Source organism: Schistocerca serialis, chromosome 12 (genome assembly GCF_023864345.2).
Source record: "Schistocerca serialis cubense isolate TAMUIC-IGC-003099 chromosome 12, iqSchSeri2.2, whole genome shotgun sequence".
NCBI classification, from domain to species: Eukaryota; Metazoa; Arthropoda; class Insecta; order Orthoptera; family Acrididae; genus Schistocerca; species Schistocerca serialis.
The window spans coordinates 134318892-134341519 of NC_064649.1; the positions used below are offsets into that span (position 1 = coordinate 134318892).

Below are 22628 nucleotides of genomic sequence, written 5' to 3' on the forward strand. Positions count from 1 at the left end.
AAGCAACGTGGGGTTCACGCTTGCATCTCGGGATGCACAATAATGGCACGTTTCATTTATCTTAAACATTGACTTCGCTGTGCAATTTCTCAGGATGTAATTGATGTATTGTGATGCAATCAATGCCATTCTTTTTGTGATTTCTCATGTTATTGATAGCATTAGAAATGGTATAGTGTGCCCATTTAAAAAAATAAAAAAATCATAAGTTTGCATTGAAATAATAATTGCTGACATTTTAGAATGTCTCATAGTGTTTACTTTCACGAGTCCCTGCCTTACTTTCATACATGTGAAAGTCGATTTTCAATATCTGATGTTGTTCCAGAGATATTTGCACTGAAACATTTAAGAGGTACACCCTGTATATATGATCTAAGTTGAAGGATATTTATGCTAATGATTCAGAAGTTGTTATAAGAAGACTTTTTCACACAATTTATGCTAAGATAATCTGCATTAATAAAGTAATGTAATTAACACACATTCAGTGGTATCTGTATTAGTTATCCAGCTCTTGGTTATTTGCAGAGAATTTAAGCTGTATCCATACGTATTATTATTATTATTTTCTTTACAGTAGCATTAAAATCTTTAAATAAGAAAAAAAAACCTTCCATGTGATTGCATATTAGGTAAAATAAAACACGGTTATGTAACAAGGAAACTAAGTCCTTTAAATCTGTACGTGTTGGTCAGCAAAAGATTATTAGTTATTTGAAATTTTTAAGACACATTAGACTTAAATTTTAAAGCTCTTGCTCTTCTGTACAGAAAAAATTCACTTGAAAACTAAATGTAGAGTAGGAAACAGAAAACTAAAACTTTTATATACTTAAAAGAAGTTGGGAAAGAAAGCCTGTGAATTTGTTTGGATATTTAGTACGTAATTGTTGTCAGAAACTAAATTGAAAGGAAAATTAACATTTATTTATAGCAGAGAATATTAGAGAAGTTCCTTATTTGTACATTTCACATTATTTCATTTTGTATTTCTCTAGTATATGTAGATGTGCAATGCACATGTCAAAAACAAAATATAAAATGTTTTACAAATGTAAAAATTATTTTCAAAAGATGTACCTCGAAGTACCATTTACAGAATTTCTCATTCTACTGATGAGAGGGTAATTTTACCATGATTGTGACAGATGGTGGACTAGTGGTTTGGAAACTTTGCAAAGACTTATAAATCACAAACTAGTTCCATACACAGTGTGGTAAGGAAGAGAGTTGTCAGAATTGCACACAGATGCTAAAAAACATCACCTCTCTTCTTCCACTGCCCAAGAGAAGGAACCTTTGTCCTTAACACAATGTTCGTAAAGCATTTGTTTACTCTGAATTCTTGACTAACACACACAAGAAGAGATGTGAGTGCAGCCTACGTGTCCCATTTTGAGGCTGTGTTTCTCTGTAGCCAGCCCAAAGTCCGAAAATAGTCGTGCCGCAGCATCTAAATATGTGAAGAAATGAAAGTTACTTGTACAAAAGTAGGCAACGTGCTATAAATTGGTTAAAAAGATGGACAACTTTGACAGTGCACAACACTTACATCTCTTCTGGTGTATCTCAGTCAAGAATTCAGAGTAAACTAATGCTTTATGGACATTGCATGAAGGACAAAGGTTTTTTTTTTATTGGGCTCTGAAAGAAATAAGACAATATCTTTTTCCGGCTGTGTAATGCCGATCGTGCTCTTACTTGACAGACTGTATCAGTGTAAGATAAAACAATTGCTTTCCTTTTGCAGGGTGTAGTTGATGGAGTGACTGGTGTGTTTACCAAACCCATCTCGGGAGCCAGGGAGGAAGGCGTAGAAGGTTTCTTCAAGGGTGTCGGCAAGGGCATGGTCGGCCTGGTCACGAGACCCACAGCCGGTGTCATCGATTTTGCCAGTGGCTCACTAGATGCTGTCAAGCGGTGAGTGTGTGGCAGTTAATTCCTAAGCAGTTCTGGTTATTTCATAACATATCCACTGCCAAGTTTAAAGTTCATTTCCGATAGGTGTGGATCTAGACCTCAGTTGTGGGAAGGGGAGGGTAGCAGTTTTTGACTTAACCTCCTACCACCAACACCACTAACCTGCAAATAAACAAATAGAAGAGTGTGTGTGTGTGTGTGTGTGTGTGTGTGTGTGTGTGAGTAATCATCACACTACATTTAATGTCCCACAGATGCCTAGGATTATGACAGTAACAACAAAAATTTATAATGATAACATAAAATCATAACAATCGATGGCTAGTACAGTGAGTCTACTGTCTGGGGGGGTGGGGGGGGGGGGGGAGGGGGGGGGGGGAGTCACAACTACAGGACATCCCCTGCCCCTTGGACTATTTATTTGTAATGCTCCTGAGACAGAAAGCTGGAAATACATATGTTCTGAAGTAGAATAGTTTCTATAATAATTGTATTTACATGTGACGTACTGTATGTGACTTTTGACAAGTTTTGTATTCATAGTACTATGTAATGGTTAAATTTTCTAAAAGTAGTTTATGTACGAGGGTTGAATGAAAAGTAATGCCCCCACCTTCATTAATTGGGTTTGGATGGGAATATTTTAATAAATGAAATGCAGAAGTAAACCTTAGAATGTGATCTTTAATTACCAATATTGACTTTTCCACATAATCACCAGCCAATTGGATACATTTCTGCCAACAATGAACAAGTTTTCTGAAACTGTCACGGAAGTAGTCATCACTCACACCCTTACAGTTCTCTCAACATCTTCAGAAACGTAATGATGTCCCCATAGATTGTCTTTCATTATTGGGAACAGATGGAAGTTAGACGGTGCTAAATCTGGACTGCATGGAGGATGCTGTACGGTGGTGAGATTCAGTCTCTGAAGTTCTGCTGTGGTGGCACGAGAAGTGTGTGGTTTGGCATTCTTGTTTCAGAGTTCGCAGCATTGTTATGTAATGCTATGAATTTGTTGTTGTTCCACGATGAATGAAATAGACACAGATAACACGGTCTGCTTCTCAGAGCACTGTGGCCGTGAATTTTCCAGCTGAGGGCTGCGTCTTGAATTTCTTTTTCTGGGGCGAGTCTTTGTGTCTACATACCATAGACTGACGTTTGGTGTACCCATGTTTTGTCTCCTTTCACATTTGAATGGAGAAAGGAGTCACCTTCACTCTTGTAATGCGAGAGGAGTCCCTTCAAGTCTGTGCCGTTTCATTTCGGGATTCAGCATCTGGGGTACCTATTGTGCACAGATCTTCCGATAGACAGGCAAAGCAATAATGTGACCCGCACATTCTTGTGAAGTGCCAATTGTGCTTGCAGTTTCTGTCTGAGTGATATGACGATTGTCATGAATCGATCTGTCAACATTTTGTTTGTGAAACTTGGTGGTTGCTGTCACAGGATGTCCAGTTCTTTGTCACGCAGGTCAGATGTTCCCGCATCAACATATTTAAACTTACTTGCTCGACGATGCACAGTACTCGTATCAACACAATCACCATAAACTGGTTTCATTCTTTGATGAATCTTCCTTGGGGTGACACCTTCTGCTGTCAAGAATTCAATGACTGCACGTTGCTTCAATCGCATTGACTGACCGTCTGCACAGGGTTCGATACTGTACACTGTAACAACACAACCGTTCAATGCTAAGGCCAACTGGAGCTGTAGAGAAGACACTACGGATCAAGCCAGTAAGTGCCGCATACTAATGCTGCCGACTGTTGAGGAGTTACGAAGGTGGAGGTATTACTTTTCAGTCAACCCTCGTATAATGCTCATTTACATATTTCTTATGTAAGTGTTACTAAAATGTTGTTTCGATACTTTTCTACATTGAGGCAACGTATGCACCTTTTCTAATAATCTTTTTGTGATACAGATATAAAAAGTCCTTTCCAGTTGCCAATAATTTCTTATTTATTGTACAACCCATTTAGAAACCTAAAGATTCAACTTCAGATGCCACCAAGTAATCATGGAAACACAAATATGTGGCAGTTGGATCAGTAAGTTGTGGGGTGTCTCACAACATGAAAAAGCAGCCACAGCGCCCACCTGGGCATCACGACACGGAAGTGACTAGTGCAACTGACCGAGAAGCCGGCTGACTGCACTGGCAGAACAAAATCGTGATTCGCTGCGAAGAGCTGCTGATAAAATTTTTCATATTGAACAACCAGTTTTGGTCGACATACCATCGTTTTATTCATAAAGATATTTACAGCGTGATTCTAGCCAACATAAAATAAATTGTGTCACATAATAAAATCCATTAATTCCTCACTGTTGCCACATAGTGATAGAAGTAACATCATCAGTCATAAAACTTAATAAACATTGTACTTATGCATGCTGTATCAACAGTCAGCACTAGGAATGAGATTTTCACTCTGCAGCAGTGTGTGTGCTGGTGTGAAACTTCCGGACAGATTAAAACTGTGTGCCGGACCGAGAGTCGAACTCAGGGCCTTTGCCTTTCGTCCAGGAGTGCTAGCTCTGCAAGGTTCACAGATAAACTTCTGTGACGTTTCATATAGAACCGCTCGCTCGCCGATAGATCTGTACCTACAGATCGGAAAATTGCGCAGGTCACACCAGTGTTTAAGAAGGGTAGTAGGAGTAATCCGTAGAACTACAGACCTGTATCATTGACGTCGGTTTGCAGTAGGGTTTTGGAGCGTATACTGTATTCAAACATTATGAATCACCTCGAAGGGAACAATCTATTGATACGTAATCAGCATGGTTTCAGAAAACATCGTTCTTGTGCAAAGCAGCTAGCTCTTTATTCGCACGAAGGAATGGCCGCTATCAACAGGGGATCTAAAGTTGATTCCGTATTTCCAGATTTCCGTAAAGCTTTTGACACCGTTCCTCACAAGCGACTTCTAATCAGGCTGCAAGCCTATGGGGTATTGTCTGAGTTGTGCGACTGGATTCATGATTTCCCGTCAGGAAGGTCGCAGTTCATGGTAATAGAAGGCAAATCATCGAGTAAAACTGAAGTGATATCAGGTGTTCCCCAGGGAAACGTCCTGGGACCTCTGCTGTTCCTGATCTATGTAAATGACCTGGGTGACAATCTGAGCAGTTCTCTTAGGTTGTTCACAGATGATGCTGTAATTTACCGTCTAGTAAGGTCATCTGAAGACCAGTATCGGTTACAAAGTGATTTAGAAAAGATTGCTGTATGGTGTGGCAGGTGGCAGTTGACACTAAATAACGAAAAGTGTGAGGTGATCCACACGAGTTCTAAAAGAAATCCGTTGGAATTTGATTACTCGATAAATAGTACAATTCTCAAGGCTGGCAATTCAACTAAGTACCTGGGTGTTAAAATTACGAACAACTTCAGTTGGAAAGACCACATAGATAATATTGTGGGGAAGGCGAGCCAAAGGTTGCGTTTCGTTGGCAGGACACTTAGAAGATGCAACAAGTCCACTAAAGAGACAGCTTACACTACACTCGTTCGTCCTCTGTTAGAATATTGCTGAGCGGTGTGGGCTCCTTACCAGGTGGGATTGACGGAGGACATCGAAAGGGTGCAAAAAAGGGCAGCTCGTTTTGTATTATCGCGTAATAGGGGAGAGAGAGTGACAGATATGATACGCGAGTTGGGATGGAAGTTATCAAAGCAAAGACGTTTTCGACGCAGCGAGATCTATTTATGAAATTTCAGTTACCAACTTTCTCTTCCGAATGCGAAAATATTTTGTTGAGGCCAACATACATAGGTAGGAATGATCATCAAAATAAAATAAATCAGAGCTTGAACAGAAACGTTTAGGTGTTCTTTTTTCCCGCGCGCTGTTCGGGAGTGGAATGGTAGGGAGATAGTATGATTGTGGTTCGATGAACCCTCTGCCAAGCACTTAAATATGAATTGCAGAGTAATCATGTAGATGTAGTAGGTAGGAGACAAGGTACTGGCAGAATTGAAGCTGTGAGGATAGGATGTGAGTCATGCTTGAGTAGCTCAGTTGGTAGAGCAATTCCCCGAGAAAGGCAAAGGTCCCGAGTTCCAGCCTCGGTCCGGCACACAGTTTTAATCTGTTGGGAAGTTTTTCAGCATTAACATTACGAGCAGAGGCATTCTACAAACTCTGGCTGTTGAGCATCATCAGCTGATAAGAATAATGCTGACGGTTAGTGCAGAATGAATAATCCACTGTTCAGCACATTTTATGACTGATGATGTGTTTTTCAATTACTGTATAACAAAAGTGACGTATTTATGGCTTTCATTATGTGACGCTATTGACTTGATGTCACCTAGCGTGATGATGTAAATATTTTTATGAACCTGATAGTGGTCTATGGACTGAAACTAGTTGTCCAATAAATAAATTTTATCAGCAGCTCTTGGCGGTAAGTCATGATGTTCTTCAAAGATTTATGAACCATAAAATATATTTGTCAGCACTAGTCAGTCATTATATGTCCTTATCATTTAACGTTATCTGGACAATTTGAGATCTAACAGTCTATTCTAGATGGCAGCCACTTTCTCATATAATTGCATGTGTCCAGACACATACTCATCAAATCCTAGTCTACTTCAGTATTGTGTAGTACTTGTAACTTTATACAGCCAGTCACAAAACATGGGAAGTATTACAACTTCACCCACTGGATGCTTCTACTCTACTTATGCGTATCTCACTTGTGATATAAAATCACCTTGCTATACAACAAGTCAACAGTGTTGCGAATGTGCAGCCTACAACTTTCAACATGGCTCACTATTATCAATAGGGGTAGCTGTACATAGTCACACTGATGCCCAAATATTTATCGCAATAATGTTCATACAAACCCTTACACCACTGGTGAGTCATTTTAGTGAAATGTATAATAATTGAACTGAGGATGAAATGGTTAAATAAAATCCCCAGAGATAACAATATTGGCCAAGCCAGATTGTTTTCGATAGTTTTAAATGTTTATTTCAGATAAGCACAATATAATTATGTTAATTGTGGCCTCATATACTCAAAACTGAATGTATCATTGATTAATATCTGAATGAACTGTACAAAATTTATAATGTCTTTGTGCAGAGAGCATATTTACAAACAGCACAATCCAAATAACTATACACTTTTTCCACATGAACACACCCATGATGTAATGCTTAATGATCATTGGTATGGACTCTGTGATCATCAGTGAATTTGTACTCAATAGCCTGCAATACTATTGTGTCACATCACGATTACAGGTAATTTGCTGATGACCTTGCAGTTTTGACAGACAGTGAACAAAATGCAATACACCAAATAGAAACACTCGAGGAATGCGCCGAGCATGTTGGCTTGCAAATGTGTTTTGAGAAAACGGAATTTATGTATACACTCTTAAACATACAGAATCTCACCACAAAATATGGATGGATAAAAACAGTTCCACATTTTAAATACCTGAGGGTAATTTTGGAACCCACTGGACTAGAAAAATTTTTTCAAGGAACTTGATCAAAGAAACTAAAGAGAGCCTACGTTTGAATACACCAACCTTACAACAAAAAGTTCATGTCCATGCATACAAAAATCAGGCACTACAGCACTGTCATTAAACCCAAGGTGCTATACGCACCAGAAACATTGTCACTCCATAACAAGATTCTTCTACAAAAAGAAGAAAGAAAGATCATTAGGAGAATCCGTGGACCACAAAAAAACTGAACCTGGATATAGACTACAATGCAACAAAACTGCAGAGAAAATTTCAAATATTGCTACTTACATTAGAAACAGATGCCTTAAATTCTATGGACACATACACAGACTCCCAGAGTATAGACTCACACGCCATATACTCACAGCCACGGAAAGGTATGACATGGGCCGAACAAGTACGAAGAGACCTTACTGATGCTCAACTCACCATTCAGGACACTCACTGCAGACTGTAACATCTACAGAAGCAAAATAGACAAGCGGGAAGTCCAGCCAGAGACAGATGAAAGAAAGAAAGCCATGAGTGAGAAAATGGTCTTGTGGAAAAACCGCAGGAAGAACTGTAGAAGCTTCACATCATCCACAAAGGGTGTACTATGTGTATAATAATAATAATAATAATAATAATAATAAATAAAAACGAAAATTGGAGTTCAAAATTGACCAACCAGTGAAATTAGGACGAACAAATATTCGAATAGACTGTTTGGCCTTTGCAGACGACTTGGTTATTCTAACGCAGGACATCCAAATTGCTCAGAAACAAATAGAAATTCTTAAAGAAACAGCAGAAAGAGTAGGTCTCCAAATCTCATTTGAAAAAGCACAGTATATGACTAGCAACAAACTGGCACCCAAACTTTTGGAAACTAAGTATGGAAAAATCAAAAGAGTTTCGCAATTCAAATATTTAGGTGAAACAATCTCAGAGACTGGTCTAGAAAAAATTGGAAATGAAATTCGTTGTCAAAAGATGGAGACAGCTTTTAGACTTACAAAAGACATCTACAACAAAAAATGTCTCTCGAGGTACTCTAAATTGAGACATTACAACACGGTCATAAAACCAGAGTGCCTTTATGGGGCTGAAACGCTAATTTTAAACAGAAAAAAGGACATTCAAGAAATCCAAAAAAGAGAAAGAAAAGTAATCAGAAAAATTCTAGGTCCAAAATATACTGAAGAAGGAACATATAGGCTAAGAGCAAATAGTGAAATTCAACAATACACCAGCATATATTCGGATATGAAAAAACGCAGATTAAAATTTTATGGGCATATTAAAAGAATGGATGCTACCAGACTAACTAAACAAGTAGTGGAATTCTACGAAAATCGAAGTAAAGCTAAATTTGAGACAATAAAATGGATTGCTGCTATAAAAGGACATGAAAGAGGCAGATATAAAACAAGATGAAATTCAAGACAGAAAATTATTTAGGCAAAAAATTCATGACTGGGTAGTTGGTCAAGCTGAAAAACCAAAGAAAACTGGAACCACATGGTCTGATGAAAGAAAAAGAGCTCATTCCGAGAGAATGAAAACAATTTGGGCAGAGAGAAAGTCTAAAAGAAAATAACTGAATGCCCCGTGATTGTACTTTGCGTGGTCCAGTAGGGCCCAAACGTGAATAATAATAATAATAATAATAATAATAATAAATCCCGTGGAGGCCCGGGAAAAGAATAGGCCTCCGGTATGTTCTGCCAGTCGTAAAAGGTGACGAAAAGAACAAACCACTAATAGGTCTAACCCCCCTTTTAGTGTGATGAGTTGGTTCAGGACAGAACTAATGAAGCCTCGGACAAGCGCCGTCATGGTCGGGGACGACTCTTGAACCCTATGCCCGCCCACAATGGTAACAACACTGCTAGCCAACTGGAAACTGATTTAAATCCAAATAGAGGTGTTTTGCAGGATATGCTTCCTGCAACCACCCTAGAAGGAAAACAAAGACAGAGGATGAGATGGTCAGATGAAGTTAATCGACACCTCATGTTCTGTTATTACCAAGCAACAAACCTAGGAACCAACACAACTGGATACAGATCACAAGTATACACAACATTTATTACCAGATACCCAGAATTAAAATTTTTAACAGAACAATGACTAGCTGATCAGATCCGTGTAATAATTAAAAACAACAGGATACCCCAGTCAGAATTAGAAAACATCAAACAACAAGTACAACAAATACTGGAACAAAATAATATGCAATCAGAAGAAGAAGAAAATACAGTAATGGACTCAAACATCCCAGAGCAAACAATCAAAGAACAACACACATCAATTAAACAATCAGAGGAAAACGAAATCTTAAGACAGCCACCAGAACAAGCACAAATAGAACACGAAGTGACACACATGTTAGATATAGAAGAAAAATTTCAGCTGACGTATATAGAATACAAAGGCACAAATACAGACATTAGACCATTCTTGCATAGACCGCCAAATAACCCACAAGTCGAAACAACAATAAAAACTAGCAACACAATCATACACAACAAAATAAATGAAAACACAACTATGGAAGAGTTAAAAATACTGGTTTATATAGGAGCACTCACTACACTAAATATACACACTAGGCAGAGATCAGAACCAACCAACACACAGAAGAAACCCACAAAACCAGCATGGCAACACAGGCTACAGATCAGAATAGAAAAACTGAGAAAAGACATCGGACAGCTAACACAATTTATAAGAAATGAAATGTCAGAAAAAAAAACGAAAAAGGTTAGGTAAAATCTCACAACAAGAAGTGATAGAGCAATTAGATGAAAAGATGGAGAAATTACAAGCATTGGCCAAACGACTTAGAAGATACAAAAAAAGTGAAAATAGAAGGAAACAAAACCAAGCATTCAACACAAACCAACACACATTAAAATAGACAATCCACCAAACATAACAGACATGGAACACTTCTGGAGCAACATATGGTCCAACCCGGTACAACATAACAGGCATGTGCGGTGGATACAAGCAGAAACAGACACATACAAGATGATACCACAAATGCCTGAAGTGATAATTTTGCAACATGAAGTCACCCAAGCAATTAATTCTACTCACAATTGGAAAGCCCCTGGAAAAGATAAAATAGCGAATTTCTGGCTAAAGAAGTTCACCTCAACGCATTCACATCTAACTAAATTATTTAACAGTTACATTGCAGACCTATACACATTCCTTGATACCCTTACACATGGAATAACTTATCTGAAACCTAAAGATCAAGCAGACACAGCAAACCCAGCTAAATATCGCCCCATAACATGCCTACCAACAATATACAAAATATTAACTTCAATCATTACACAGAAATTATTTACACATACAACACAGAAAAAAATTATAAATGAAGAACAAAAAAGTTGTTGCAAAGGAGCACGAGGATGTAAAGCGCAACTGATAATAGATGCAGAGGTGACATATCAAGCTAAAACTAAACAAAGGTTGCTACACTACGCATACATTGATTACCAAAAAGCTTTTGATAGTGTACCCCACTCATGGTTACTACAAATATTGGAAATATACAAAGTAGATCCTAAATTGATACAGTTCCTAAACATAGTAATGAAAAATTGGAAAACCACACTTAATATCCAAATAAATTCAAATATCATCACATCACAGCCAATACAGATTAAGTGTGGAATATACCAAGGAGACTTATTAAGTCCTTTCTGGTTCTGCCTTGCTCTGAACCCACTATCCAACATGCTAAATAATACAAATTATGGATACAATATTACTGGAACATACCCACACAAAATCACACATTTGCTATACATGGATGATCTAAAACTACCGGCAGCAACAAATCAACAACTCGACCATTTACTAAAGATAACAGAAGTATTCAGCAATGATATAAATATGGCTTTTGGAACAGACAAATGTAAGAAAAATAGCATAGTCAAGGGAAAACACACTAAACAAGAAGATTACATAATGGATAACCACAGCGACTGCATAGAAGCAATGGAAAAAACAGATGCCTATAAATATCTATGATACAGACAAAAATTAGGAATAGATAATACAAATATTAAAGAAGAACTAAAAGAAAAATATATACAAAGACTAACAAAAATACTGAAAACAGAATTGACAGCAAGAAACAAGACAAAAGCTATAAATACTTACGATATACCAATATTGACCTACTCATTTGGAGTAGTGAAACGGAGTAACACAGACCTAGAAGCACGCAATACACTTACACGATCACAATGCCACAAATATAGAATACATCATATACATTCAGCAACAGAAAGATTCACATTAAGCAGAAAGGAAGGAGGTAGGGGATTTATATACATAAAAAACCTACATTATGGACAGGTAGACAATTTTTTTCTAGAATACGCAGAAACTAGCAAAATACACAAAGCAATCACTCATATAAATACATCGGCTACACCACTGCAATTTCATAACCACTTCTACAACCCTTTAGATCACATAACATCAACAGATACGAAGAAAGTAAATTGGAAAAAGAAAACACTACATGGCAAGCACCCGTATCATCTAACACAGCCACACATCGATCAAGACGCATCCAACACATGGCTAACAAAAGGCAATATATACAATGAGACGGAAGGATTCATGATTGCAATACAGGATCAAACAATAAACACCCGATATTACAGCAAGCATATTATTAAAGATCCCAATACCACAACAGATAGATGCAGACTTTGCAAACAACAAATAGGAACAGTAGATCACATAACAAGTGGATGTACAATACTAGCAAATACAGAATACCCCAGAAGACATGACAATGTACCAAAAATAATACATCAACAGCTTGCCTTACAACATAAACTTATAAAACAACACGTTCCCACATACAAGTATGCACCACAAAATGTACTGGAGAATGATGAATACAAATTATACTGGAACAGAACCATTATAACAGATAAAACAACACCACATAACAAACCTGACATCATACTCACCAATAAAAAGAAGAAATTAACACAATTAATCGAAATATCCATACCCAATACAACAAATATACAAAAGAAAACAGGAGAAAAAATTGAAAAATACATCCAACTGGCTGAGGAAGTCAAGGACATGTGGCATCACAATCTGTGTTTATCAGTTGTTTCAGCTGATAAGTCTGGCTAAGTATCCACTTGTCTTGATTTATAATTTGGCAGAAAATCCATTAGAATTGTCTTATCCTTATTTAGTGCCTTTTGTTTTTGGTGAGATGTTCTATGAGGAGGCTAATGTTTTCTGTATTGTTTTGCACTGCTAACCGTTTTGTAGAATCCCAGCTTAAAAAGAGATATGTCAGCATTATTTACAAGGTTTGAATTTTCGGGAATTATTATATCATTGATGTACACAATAAGCAAAAAGACCCAATAATGATTCTCTGAGGGACTCCACAGTTAATAATTTTATAAGATGATTTTACTGTTTGTGTGTATCCCTCACTTGTATGATACAGCTCAACACATCGTCTCCTGTCAGCAAGGCAGGATCTTAACAAATCTATTGCCACTCCTCTGACTCCGTAAGTTTCTAATTTATGTAGAAGAATGGAATGATTTATAGAGTCAGAGGCCCTGGGTAGGCCTGAAAAGGTGCCAATAACTTTGTTTCCATAATCACGTTTATCCGATATACTGCATTCTGTCAGGAATTCAGCTGAGATGTCATCCCAGCCATTGGTGTATTTGCTTTAAGTTGGAAATGCTTTTCGAATAACTTGAGAAATTCTATGACCTGACTGAAATCAAGAGTCCACAAACATCCACAAGTTTCATTCACAATTTTGAAATAATTCAGAGTCCCCCATGCTGATAGAGCAAATTGCGGACACACGAGCTGCATAATATCTTACCACACTGCCAACCCATTGCAGATGAAACCACCTCCTCCCCCTCCCCTCCTCCCCTTTCTCCTCCTCTTTCCCCCCCCCCCCCCCCCCCCCCAAATCTCCATCTACACCCTCCCCCTCCTCATCAAAATTTGAAATAAATGTACAAAATAATTATTTATTATGAAAACTCACAGACATATGATCTAAATACCATACTGTGTGTTGCAGAGCGCTTGAAAATGGCCTTTGAGCCGAAATAGGCCTATAGCCAATGAAAATAGTCACAATCATAACAGCTGCTACACAAAACAGTATTTTAGCTTATTGTACACATAATGTCCTTACAAGTTATATGACATGCATATATTTACATGTAGAATTGTGTCAAATGTTCAAGAACTTTTGGAGACACACAATTTTGAACAAATGAACATTTACATTTTTATTTATATGTATGATGTATAAACACACGAGGTGCGACAATAAAGTAATGAGACTGATTTTCTTTGCAAGATGTAACAACCCTGCAAGCTTGTGGAGGCACAATATCTTTGACTGTGGTCTATAAGCTGCTTCTAGTCCAAGCGGCACATCGATGCAACTGCTCAGTCGTGAGTTGTGCTGTAATAAGTTAACACGCGTTTGTGTCTCTTGCCACGGAAATGGAACTGCATAATATTGCGCAATGGTATGCCATTTCTTTTTGCATTAAATTGGGTGAAAATGTGATGACAATTTACAGTAAGCTTCAGAAGGCTTTTAGAGAGGAGGTTATGTCAAGAGCTCAAGTTTTTTGTTGGCATAAAATGTTTAGTGTAGGCAGAATGAATGTTGAAGATGAAGACCGCAGTGGACGACCGCCAACTTCCAATTCCAAGGGAATTGTTCATAAAGAGTGGGTGCCTCCTGGACAAACAGTTAACCAATATTACTATAATTACTCGAATCTAAGCCGCACTTTTTTTCCGTTTTTGTGATCCAAAAAACTGCCTGTGGCTTAGAATTGAGTGCAGAGTAAGCGGAAGTTCTGAAAAATTTGTTCGTTGCCGCCACAACTGACTTCTGCCGTCGAATATATGTAGCGCCTACACAGGCATGCTTTGCAGGCACAAAGATAAGTACTGGTGCCAAAACCTCTGCGTCAGTAAATAAATTTTTAAAAAAAAGGTGGAAGACGAGCTTTCTTTGCCACCCTCAGTTTCGACCACTGCATTTTCATACATTATCCAACGAAGTAAATACAAATTCCGTATTGGTCATCTTCGAATGTAGCAGCATTTCAATGTACTACGAAAATCCGACTGGCAAGACTGTTTGGGATGTTTGTCAATATGGCCAACTCTACGATCTGAATTTTTTCCTACCTGTGAGAAGAGATGCTTGCTAATAGGAACTTTTATGAATTGTGACTCACATGCAGTATTCTCTTCACCATAAGAATAATTCAAATATAAACATTTTGCCATGTATGTGTTTCGTGTTTGCTGCTATCTCATTTAAATCCTGTCTGCCTAATAAACTACAAAACTAGAGTGAGACAACAGCAGACGCAGAAGAATATGCATATCATGTCATGTTTATATTTGTATTATTCGTGTGCCTAATAGTGATACAGTCAGAAATGAAGCACAGCAATTGACTAGATTTTTAAATCTAAGATGGCTCTGTGCAGAATGTAATGTACTAAAGAGGCGTCTGCAAAGATTTTCAAACGGAGAAAAATTTTCGCTAAACTCTTGTTTAGATCATCATCTATCATACATAGTCTATTATTTGGTTCTTGTTGATCATTATCAAAGAAAGCAGCAGTGTAAGTAACAACAAATAGCAGTCTCTTGCCATTGTTTCGCTAATGAGACGATTCCTCTCTCTCTCTTTTTCTTTTTTTTTTTTTTTTGCCGCAAGTGGCAGAATGTGACAAACAATGCATGACACAGTACAGTAATGCATTTTCAGTTTAGAATGATGTAAACACCTATAACAAAGAGAACAGCACTTATCAGATCAAAGAAAACTAAGCAATAAATTCAAAGTAGTCGAAGCACGTGAAAAAGGAAGGGTACCCGTATAAATACGGACGGAGCACCTGACACATATCAATGGCTACCTGGTAAAGCTTAACTCCTAAGCTTACGACTCGAACCGAACTACTGTAGCTGTATTGTCATTCATTCGGCCTAAATTGTGTCTCATATTTCAGTGGACCAACTTTGTTTCGATTTGGAGGTGCAGCCTAAAACTTTTTTCTCCCCTTGAATTTCGAATCTCATATTTCAGGTGCGGCTTAGATACGGGAAATTTTTTTTTCCTCGGTTTAGAGTCTCAGTTTTCGGGTGCGGCTAAGATTCGAGTAAATACGGTACTACAAAGAAATTTTAGAAATACTTCGTAAAAGAGTTCTTCACGTCCATGCCAACATACCTGATAATTGGATTCTGCATCACGATAATGCGCCATCCTGTACTGCTCTGTCAGTACAGCAATTTTTAACCTCAAAACAAGTTTCAGTACAACCACAGCCAGCCAGATATCCCTCTGTGCGAATTTTTTCTGTTTCCAAGAGTCAAAATGGCGGTCAAGGGACACCATTTTCAAGGAATACAAGATGTCCAAAAAACTGTGATGAGCGTCTTGGAGGATATCACAGAAGATGAGTTCCATAAATGTTACCATCAGTGGCAGAAGTGCTGCAAAGGTGTGTGCAATCAGAAGGGAACTACTTTGAAGGAGACAACACTAAACTTGACTAAAACGATAAGCAACATTTTTTTTCACATCAGACCCACTACTTTATTGTCGCATCTCGTATGATGCAACATTTTATAAATCCATACAGCCACTTTGTGACCTCTTGCTAAAACATTCATGCACAATTTCAATACTTCAACTAATACTTAAATGCATATATTTTGCCACATCTGACACTCATGTCAAAGCACACTTCACTCACATATTTATAACTTACGAATATAAATAAATATTCATAAAAAAATGGAAAATCCAGGATGGAATAATGACATATTATGTAAAGGATACATTGCTATTTGTGTATCTGTGGAAAAATTAAGTTGTTTATAACATTTTGTAATGTCATAGTGTTGACACATTTTCCCACATTGCAGTGCCACCGAAGTGGGTGACGAGGTGCTGAGGTTACGCCCGCCGCGCTTCTTCCGGCCGGACGGCCTGCTGCGGCCGTACATCCGTGAGGAGGCAGAGGGCAATAAGCTACTGCAGGCAAGTCCCACCTGCCTGTGCCCTGTGTGTTGCTATCGTTAAGGAAACCTGTGTAGGGATCGGCGGTTACTGGCAGCTGCCCTCTCTAATGTGAATACTGGATAAAAGTCTGGCAACATAATATTTTTTAACAATTATAAAAGCTCTCAATTTACATGTGTTCAAAAAATGGAAACATGTTTGTTTGTGACGATTGTGTCTATTTTCCTGGAAAAAAGAGGTTTCTCTGTATTCAGAAAAATAGTATTGAACTTCCCAGAAACCACAGAATTTGGAGACTAAAAGGGTTATCGATACATCAGATAAAGGAGTAAAGTGAGGAGCTATAGTAGCTGAGAATGAAAGTGTCAATTCTGAAGCGTAATAATTGGAGACATTATTATGCTGTGAAATTGACAATCCATGTAGTAGCAGTGACCGACAAGAAAACCACATGGCAATCGGGTTTTTCTAATGTTCTATATTTATGTTGCATGAAGTTCAGAACTCAAATAGCAATTTCCCCAAAACACTTCAATGCAACTATCAATAATTCCCGAGAAAATTGACTTCTAAGATTTTCGATTGTCTTTAATTCACTAAATTTAGGGCAATGTATAAACAGGCCATACTGAATAGTTGTGTGTTCGACCCATCTAGCACCAAATACCATTTATAGAAAGCCTCGTGTTCTCTTTCTGCCTAAACTATTTATCATCCAAATTTCCTCCCATACTTGGCAACACTATGGACAAATACCTTCAGAAAAGTCTTCCTAACACTTGTATTTGATGTTAACAAATTTCTCTTCTTCAGCAACTCTTTCCTTCCCATTGCCAGTCTACATTTTATATCCTCTCTACTTCAGCTATAAATTTCCTGGTCTAATTCTCTCAGCATCATCTGATCTAGTTTGACTGAATTCATTTATCCTTGTTTTGCTTTTCTTGATGTTCATATCATATCTTCCTTTAAAGACACTATCTGCTCTGCTCTGTTCAACTGCTCTTTAAAGTCCTTTGCTGTCTCTGACAATTGCTATGTCATGGGCAAACCTCAGTTTTTTTTATTTCTTCTTCCTGAATTTTAGTTTTTTCTCCATATTTTTCACTGGTTTCCTTTACTGCCTGTTGAGTGTATAGACTGAATGACTTCGGGAATAGGATACACCCCTGTCTCACTCCCTTCTCAATCTCGCTTCTCTCTTATACCCCTCAACTCTGATAGCTGCCGTCTGGTTTTTGTATAAGTTGTAAGTAGCCTTTTGCTCCCTGTATGTGTTCCCTGCTACACTATGTGATCAAAATTATCTGGACACCTGGCTGAAAATGACTTACAAATCTGTGGCGCCCTCCATCGGTAATACTGGAATTCAGTATGGTGTTGGCCCACCCTTACCCTTGATGACAGCTTCCACTCTCACGTGCATATGTTCAGTCTACTGCTGGAAGTTTTCTTTGGGAATGGCAGCCCATTCTTCATGGAGTGCTGCACTGAGGAGAGCTATCGATGTCTGTCGGTGAGGCCTGGCATGAAGACAGTGTTCCAAAACATCCAAAATCTGTAGGATTCAGGTCAGGACTTTGTGCAGGCCAGTCCATTGCAATGATTTTATTGTCACTGACACAGGCCATGCAGCATGAACAGGTGCTTGATGGTGTTGAAAGATGTAATTGCCATCCACGAATTGCTCTTAAACAGTGGGAAACAAGAAGGTGCTTAAAACATCAGTGTAGGCCTCTGCTGTGGTAGTCCCACGCAAAACAACAAGGGGTGCAAGTCCCCTTCATGAAAAGCACGATCACACCATAACACCACCGCCTCCGAATTTAACTGTTGGCACTACACACACTGCGAGATGATGTTCACCGGGCATTTGCCATACAATGTTTATGCTCCTTACACCAAGCGAGGTATCGTTTGGCATTTACTGGTGTGATTTGTGGCTTATGACCAGCCACTCAACCATGAAATCAAAGTTTTCTCGCCTAACTGTCATAGTGCTTGCAGTGGATCCTGATGCAGTTTGGAATTCCTGTGTGGTGGTCTGGATAGATGTCTGCCTATTACAAATTATGACCCTCTTCAACTGTCGGCGGTCTCTCTGTCAACATACGAGGTCGGCCTGTACACTTTTGTGCTGTACGTGTCCCTCACATTTCCACTTCACTATCACATTGGAAACAGTGGACCTAGGGATTTTTAGGAGTGCGGAAATCTCGCGTACAGACGTATGACACAAGTGACATCCAATGACCTGATCACATTCGTGAGTTCCTTGGAGCACCCCATTCTGTTCTCTCACGATGTCTAATGACTACTGAGGTCACTGATATTGAGTACCTGGCAGTAGGTAGCAGCACAATGCACCTAATTTGAAAAACACCTGTTTTGGGGGTGTCTGGATACTTTTGATCACACAGTGTATCTTCAGAATTTCAAAGAGAGTATCCAGTCAACATGTGTCATGACGGTCCCACCTCACGTTCCCTGGCCTCCCCTGATGTCAGGCCATTAAGACTTCTTTTGCCGGGTGTTTGTTGAGAAACGTGTGTATTTAACATAAGACAGTGACAGCGTTATCCTTTCTTCACAAAGCAATGAAGCAATTGGAACTGTTGACACTGCAATACTGATTCGTACGTAGGCAGAACTCTCCATTTGCTTCTGTGTTTTGAGAGTGATGAGTGAAGCATACATTCAAATTAAGGCTTAACAGAAAGAAATGTTGAGAGCTGGTAAACATTTCACAAGAAGTCCTAATGCTCTATGTGTAATAGTTTCCAGGGTATGATTTTTTAAAAATGATATTGGGTCTTTATGCACACCCTGTAAATTGCCCTGACAGCTGGCACCTGACTGAGCTGACTGTGGCACTAGTTTCCACGTTTTATTTAGTTTTTAGTTTTCCATACCTCACTTGGTAAAAACAAAACCCTTACAGGATCACATTATTGTCCGTCTCTTGGACTGGTTTTCAGCTTCTAGTCTACCACAGTTTTGACATTATACCTTCATCTACATCTACGTGGATACTCTGCAAATCACATTCCAGTGCCTGGCAGAGGGTTCTTCGAACCACCTTCACAATTCTCTGTTATTCCAGTCTGGTATAAAACATGGAAAGAATGAACACACACATCTTTCCGTATGATCTCTGATTTCCCTTATTTTACTGTGGTGATTGTTCCTCCCTATGTAGGTCGGTGTCAACAAAATATTTTTGCATTTGGAGGAGAAAGTTGGTGATTGGAATTTTGTGAGAAGAGTCCGTCACAGCGAAAAATGCCTTTCTTTTAATGATTTCCAGCCCAAATCATGTATCATTTCTGTGAAACTCTCTCCCATATTTCGCGATAATACAAAACTTGCTGCCTTTCTTTGAACTTTTTTGATGTACTCGGTGAGTCCTGTGTAGTAAGGATCCCACACCACGCAGCATATCCTAAAAGAGGATGGACAAGCATAGTGTAGGCAGTCTCCTTAGTAGGTCTGTTACATTTTCTAAACAATATAGATCTTTGTCATTTTGGGTGAAAACTGATACAGTATAGGATTTTTAATTGTCTTTTGAACCATGTTGCTTATATTGTGGCAACTGATAAAGCTTTCACAAAACAAGACGACAAGTAAGCAGTATTTGTCTGCATTCTTAAAAAATTTGAACTGATTCACAAAAGTCTCAAATATTGAAGAGACATCCGTAAAAAATTCAAAAAAAATTTTTTTTTATGTAAAATAAAAAAAAGCTAGATCATACAAGTTTAAAGTATAGAAATGGCGAGCTTCAAAAACCTACCAGAAGAACATGTTTTTTATATGTAACTCCAAACAAAGTGAGATTTTTTCAAACTGTTATGACTTATCTTAGATGTAGGTCCGATGCATTGGTGGCCCAAATTTGAGCCGCCAGTCTCGCTTCAGTCTGGAGTTATATAAGGGTGACTGTTTTTGCATGTAAAATCCTAATGGTACACATATGCCGGCTGAACATTAATTTTTGCCCAATTAAAATATTTTGCAAAACAAATTAATTAGTTTGCTCAATTTGCCTGGACACCACCCCATCTCCATTAATCAGAACATTGTTAACATACCGTAACATAACCCCCCCCCCCCCCCCCCTCAAACTACGATTCTGTGTGTGGCCGTATCAGACATATTTTTACAGTGCTTTCACACTGTAACAATTAGGTTTGTACAGCACCTTGTGTGCACGAGTCGTGCTCACACTTGGCCAACTTTTATTATATGCTTCAGCCTGAGGTGTCGCATATGCTATCATTAGCAGTTTTCACCTTATTTCTAAGTCATCGTCAGATTATTTGAATATATTACACAATAACTCAACAATATAATAAAAAAATTACAAAGTTCTCTGTACGTTTCCCTAACTCTGCATTCATTTCCATGTGCTTTGCCATGGCAGTAATTGTATGTGACTGCATTTGTGGTACAGGGTTATTCTCCCTCTTACCTGAGTTGGTAAGACCTGCAGTTGTAAAAGAATGGCCTGTAGTGGTAGTGTCTTGTCCTGTTTTATCCTGAGTGGTGCCATATTTTCTGAGAATTATTCATTTTGTCCATACCATCAACATAATTTTCCTCCTCCTTTGAAATATATCAGACAATTCGGGAAGGACACCTGTTTCTCTTGATGGTACATCCACAACTGTTGATATTCATCAACAACAGTAAAATCCACTACAGTTTTAAAAATTATTTGTTTCTAAAAAGGAAAGCACAACCAGTTTATGGACCTGTGTCCCATCTTAAGGTGCATCTGCACAAAGATTCACTAATTTGCTATGCAAATTAAAATAGCATTGTACGTCCCAATGCCCGTGCTAGCAATCATTTGACACACATTTCTCTTCACGGGACATTGACAACTGTTATTATTTGTAACCGTTGATAAAATTTGGACATACTGTGCAGATTTTGAGTCGCTAATTAGTTAATGTTTTTGCTGAGACACCTGAAGGTGGGGCACAGGTCCTGCAACTGGTTTGTTGTTTCCTTTTTTACAACCTTAGCAAATTTTTATAATTGATTACTTCTGGAAAGCTGAGATATATTTTCAGTCTTGTGTTCTTCCTGTGTGCTCAATATCTCAGCTACACAATGAGACATTACTTTTACTCTTTCCATTATTTGTTTTCCACCCAGTACTTTCCAGTGTCATGTCAGTAACAATTTAACTCAAATTTATAACAATAGTTAGGTGTATCCTGATTTGTCTGTGACTGCTGTCTTGTTCTGCCCTTTTATGAGGTGAAAATTATTTGTTCACATGTCAAAATGAAAACTGTCCGATGTTTACACTCTCTGTGTGTTCCAGGAAGTGGAAAAAAATAAATACGTGTCAACTGATACTTATGTCGCCCACATGGCTATTGAGAAAGATGTCGTTCTTCTGACGGATAAAAGGATAATGTACATAGTGCACGACCTATTTGGAGCATGGCAGGTAAATAGCTAATCATTTAATTTTGTTTTATTTTCCACTTGCACTTATTTTTCAGTGCTCACTATAAATTTTACATACTGCATGCCTGATTGAAGTTGACATTACACATCATCTAACGTAAAGTAAATGGCCTTCCAGGTTGAATGGGGATACCCTTGGGAGATCTTAGCAGAACCACGACTCATCGAGAAGGGTCTTTTGATATGTACTGTCGGAGCTCATAAGAGGCTCCGCACATTTTTCAGCTCGAAGGACAGTGGGAAGATGCTGCTCGTCAAGGAGCCCGAGCGGCGGCAGGTGAGTGCTCCGGTCATCCAAAATATGAGTTGTGTTTTTTAAATAAGTATTGTTTCAATAATATGAGGGCTGTTCTAAAAGTATCCAACCTTATTTTTTATTGTTGAAACCAACAATGGTATCAGTGCCCACATGCTCTCTGTCTGTTGGCATACACAGACTGTAAGCCTCATTTTTTGCCACAACTGCAGAAATGACCAGCTGTTGGCTAGCTGTTGACAAGTAAACGTGTGGTAGTGTTAGTCGTTCGATTTGCTATTGTGGAAAAAAGTGGAACAAAATTGTCGCATCAAATTTTGTTTAAGCTTGGTGATTCTGAAGTTCTACCAG

The 22628-nt window shown here is 38.4% G+C and overlaps 1 protein-coding gene across 1 annotated transcript in view; it reads left to right on the forward strand.

Moving 5' to 3' along the window:
* LOC126428046 (intermembrane lipid transfer protein Vps13) overlaps positions 1-22628 on the forward strand; it is a 487343-nt gene that overhangs the window by 453509 nt on the left and 11206 nt on the right. The window contains exons 58-61 of the mRNA XM_050089923.1: positions 1754-1923; positions 16438-16556; positions 21877-22001; positions 22140-22298. Of these exons, the coding sequence (XP_049945880.1) occupies positions 1754-1923; positions 16438-16556; positions 21877-22001; positions 22140-22298 (573 nt within the window). The remainder of the gene's footprint in view (positions 1-1753; positions 1924-16437; positions 16557-21876; positions 22002-22139; positions 22299-22628) is intronic.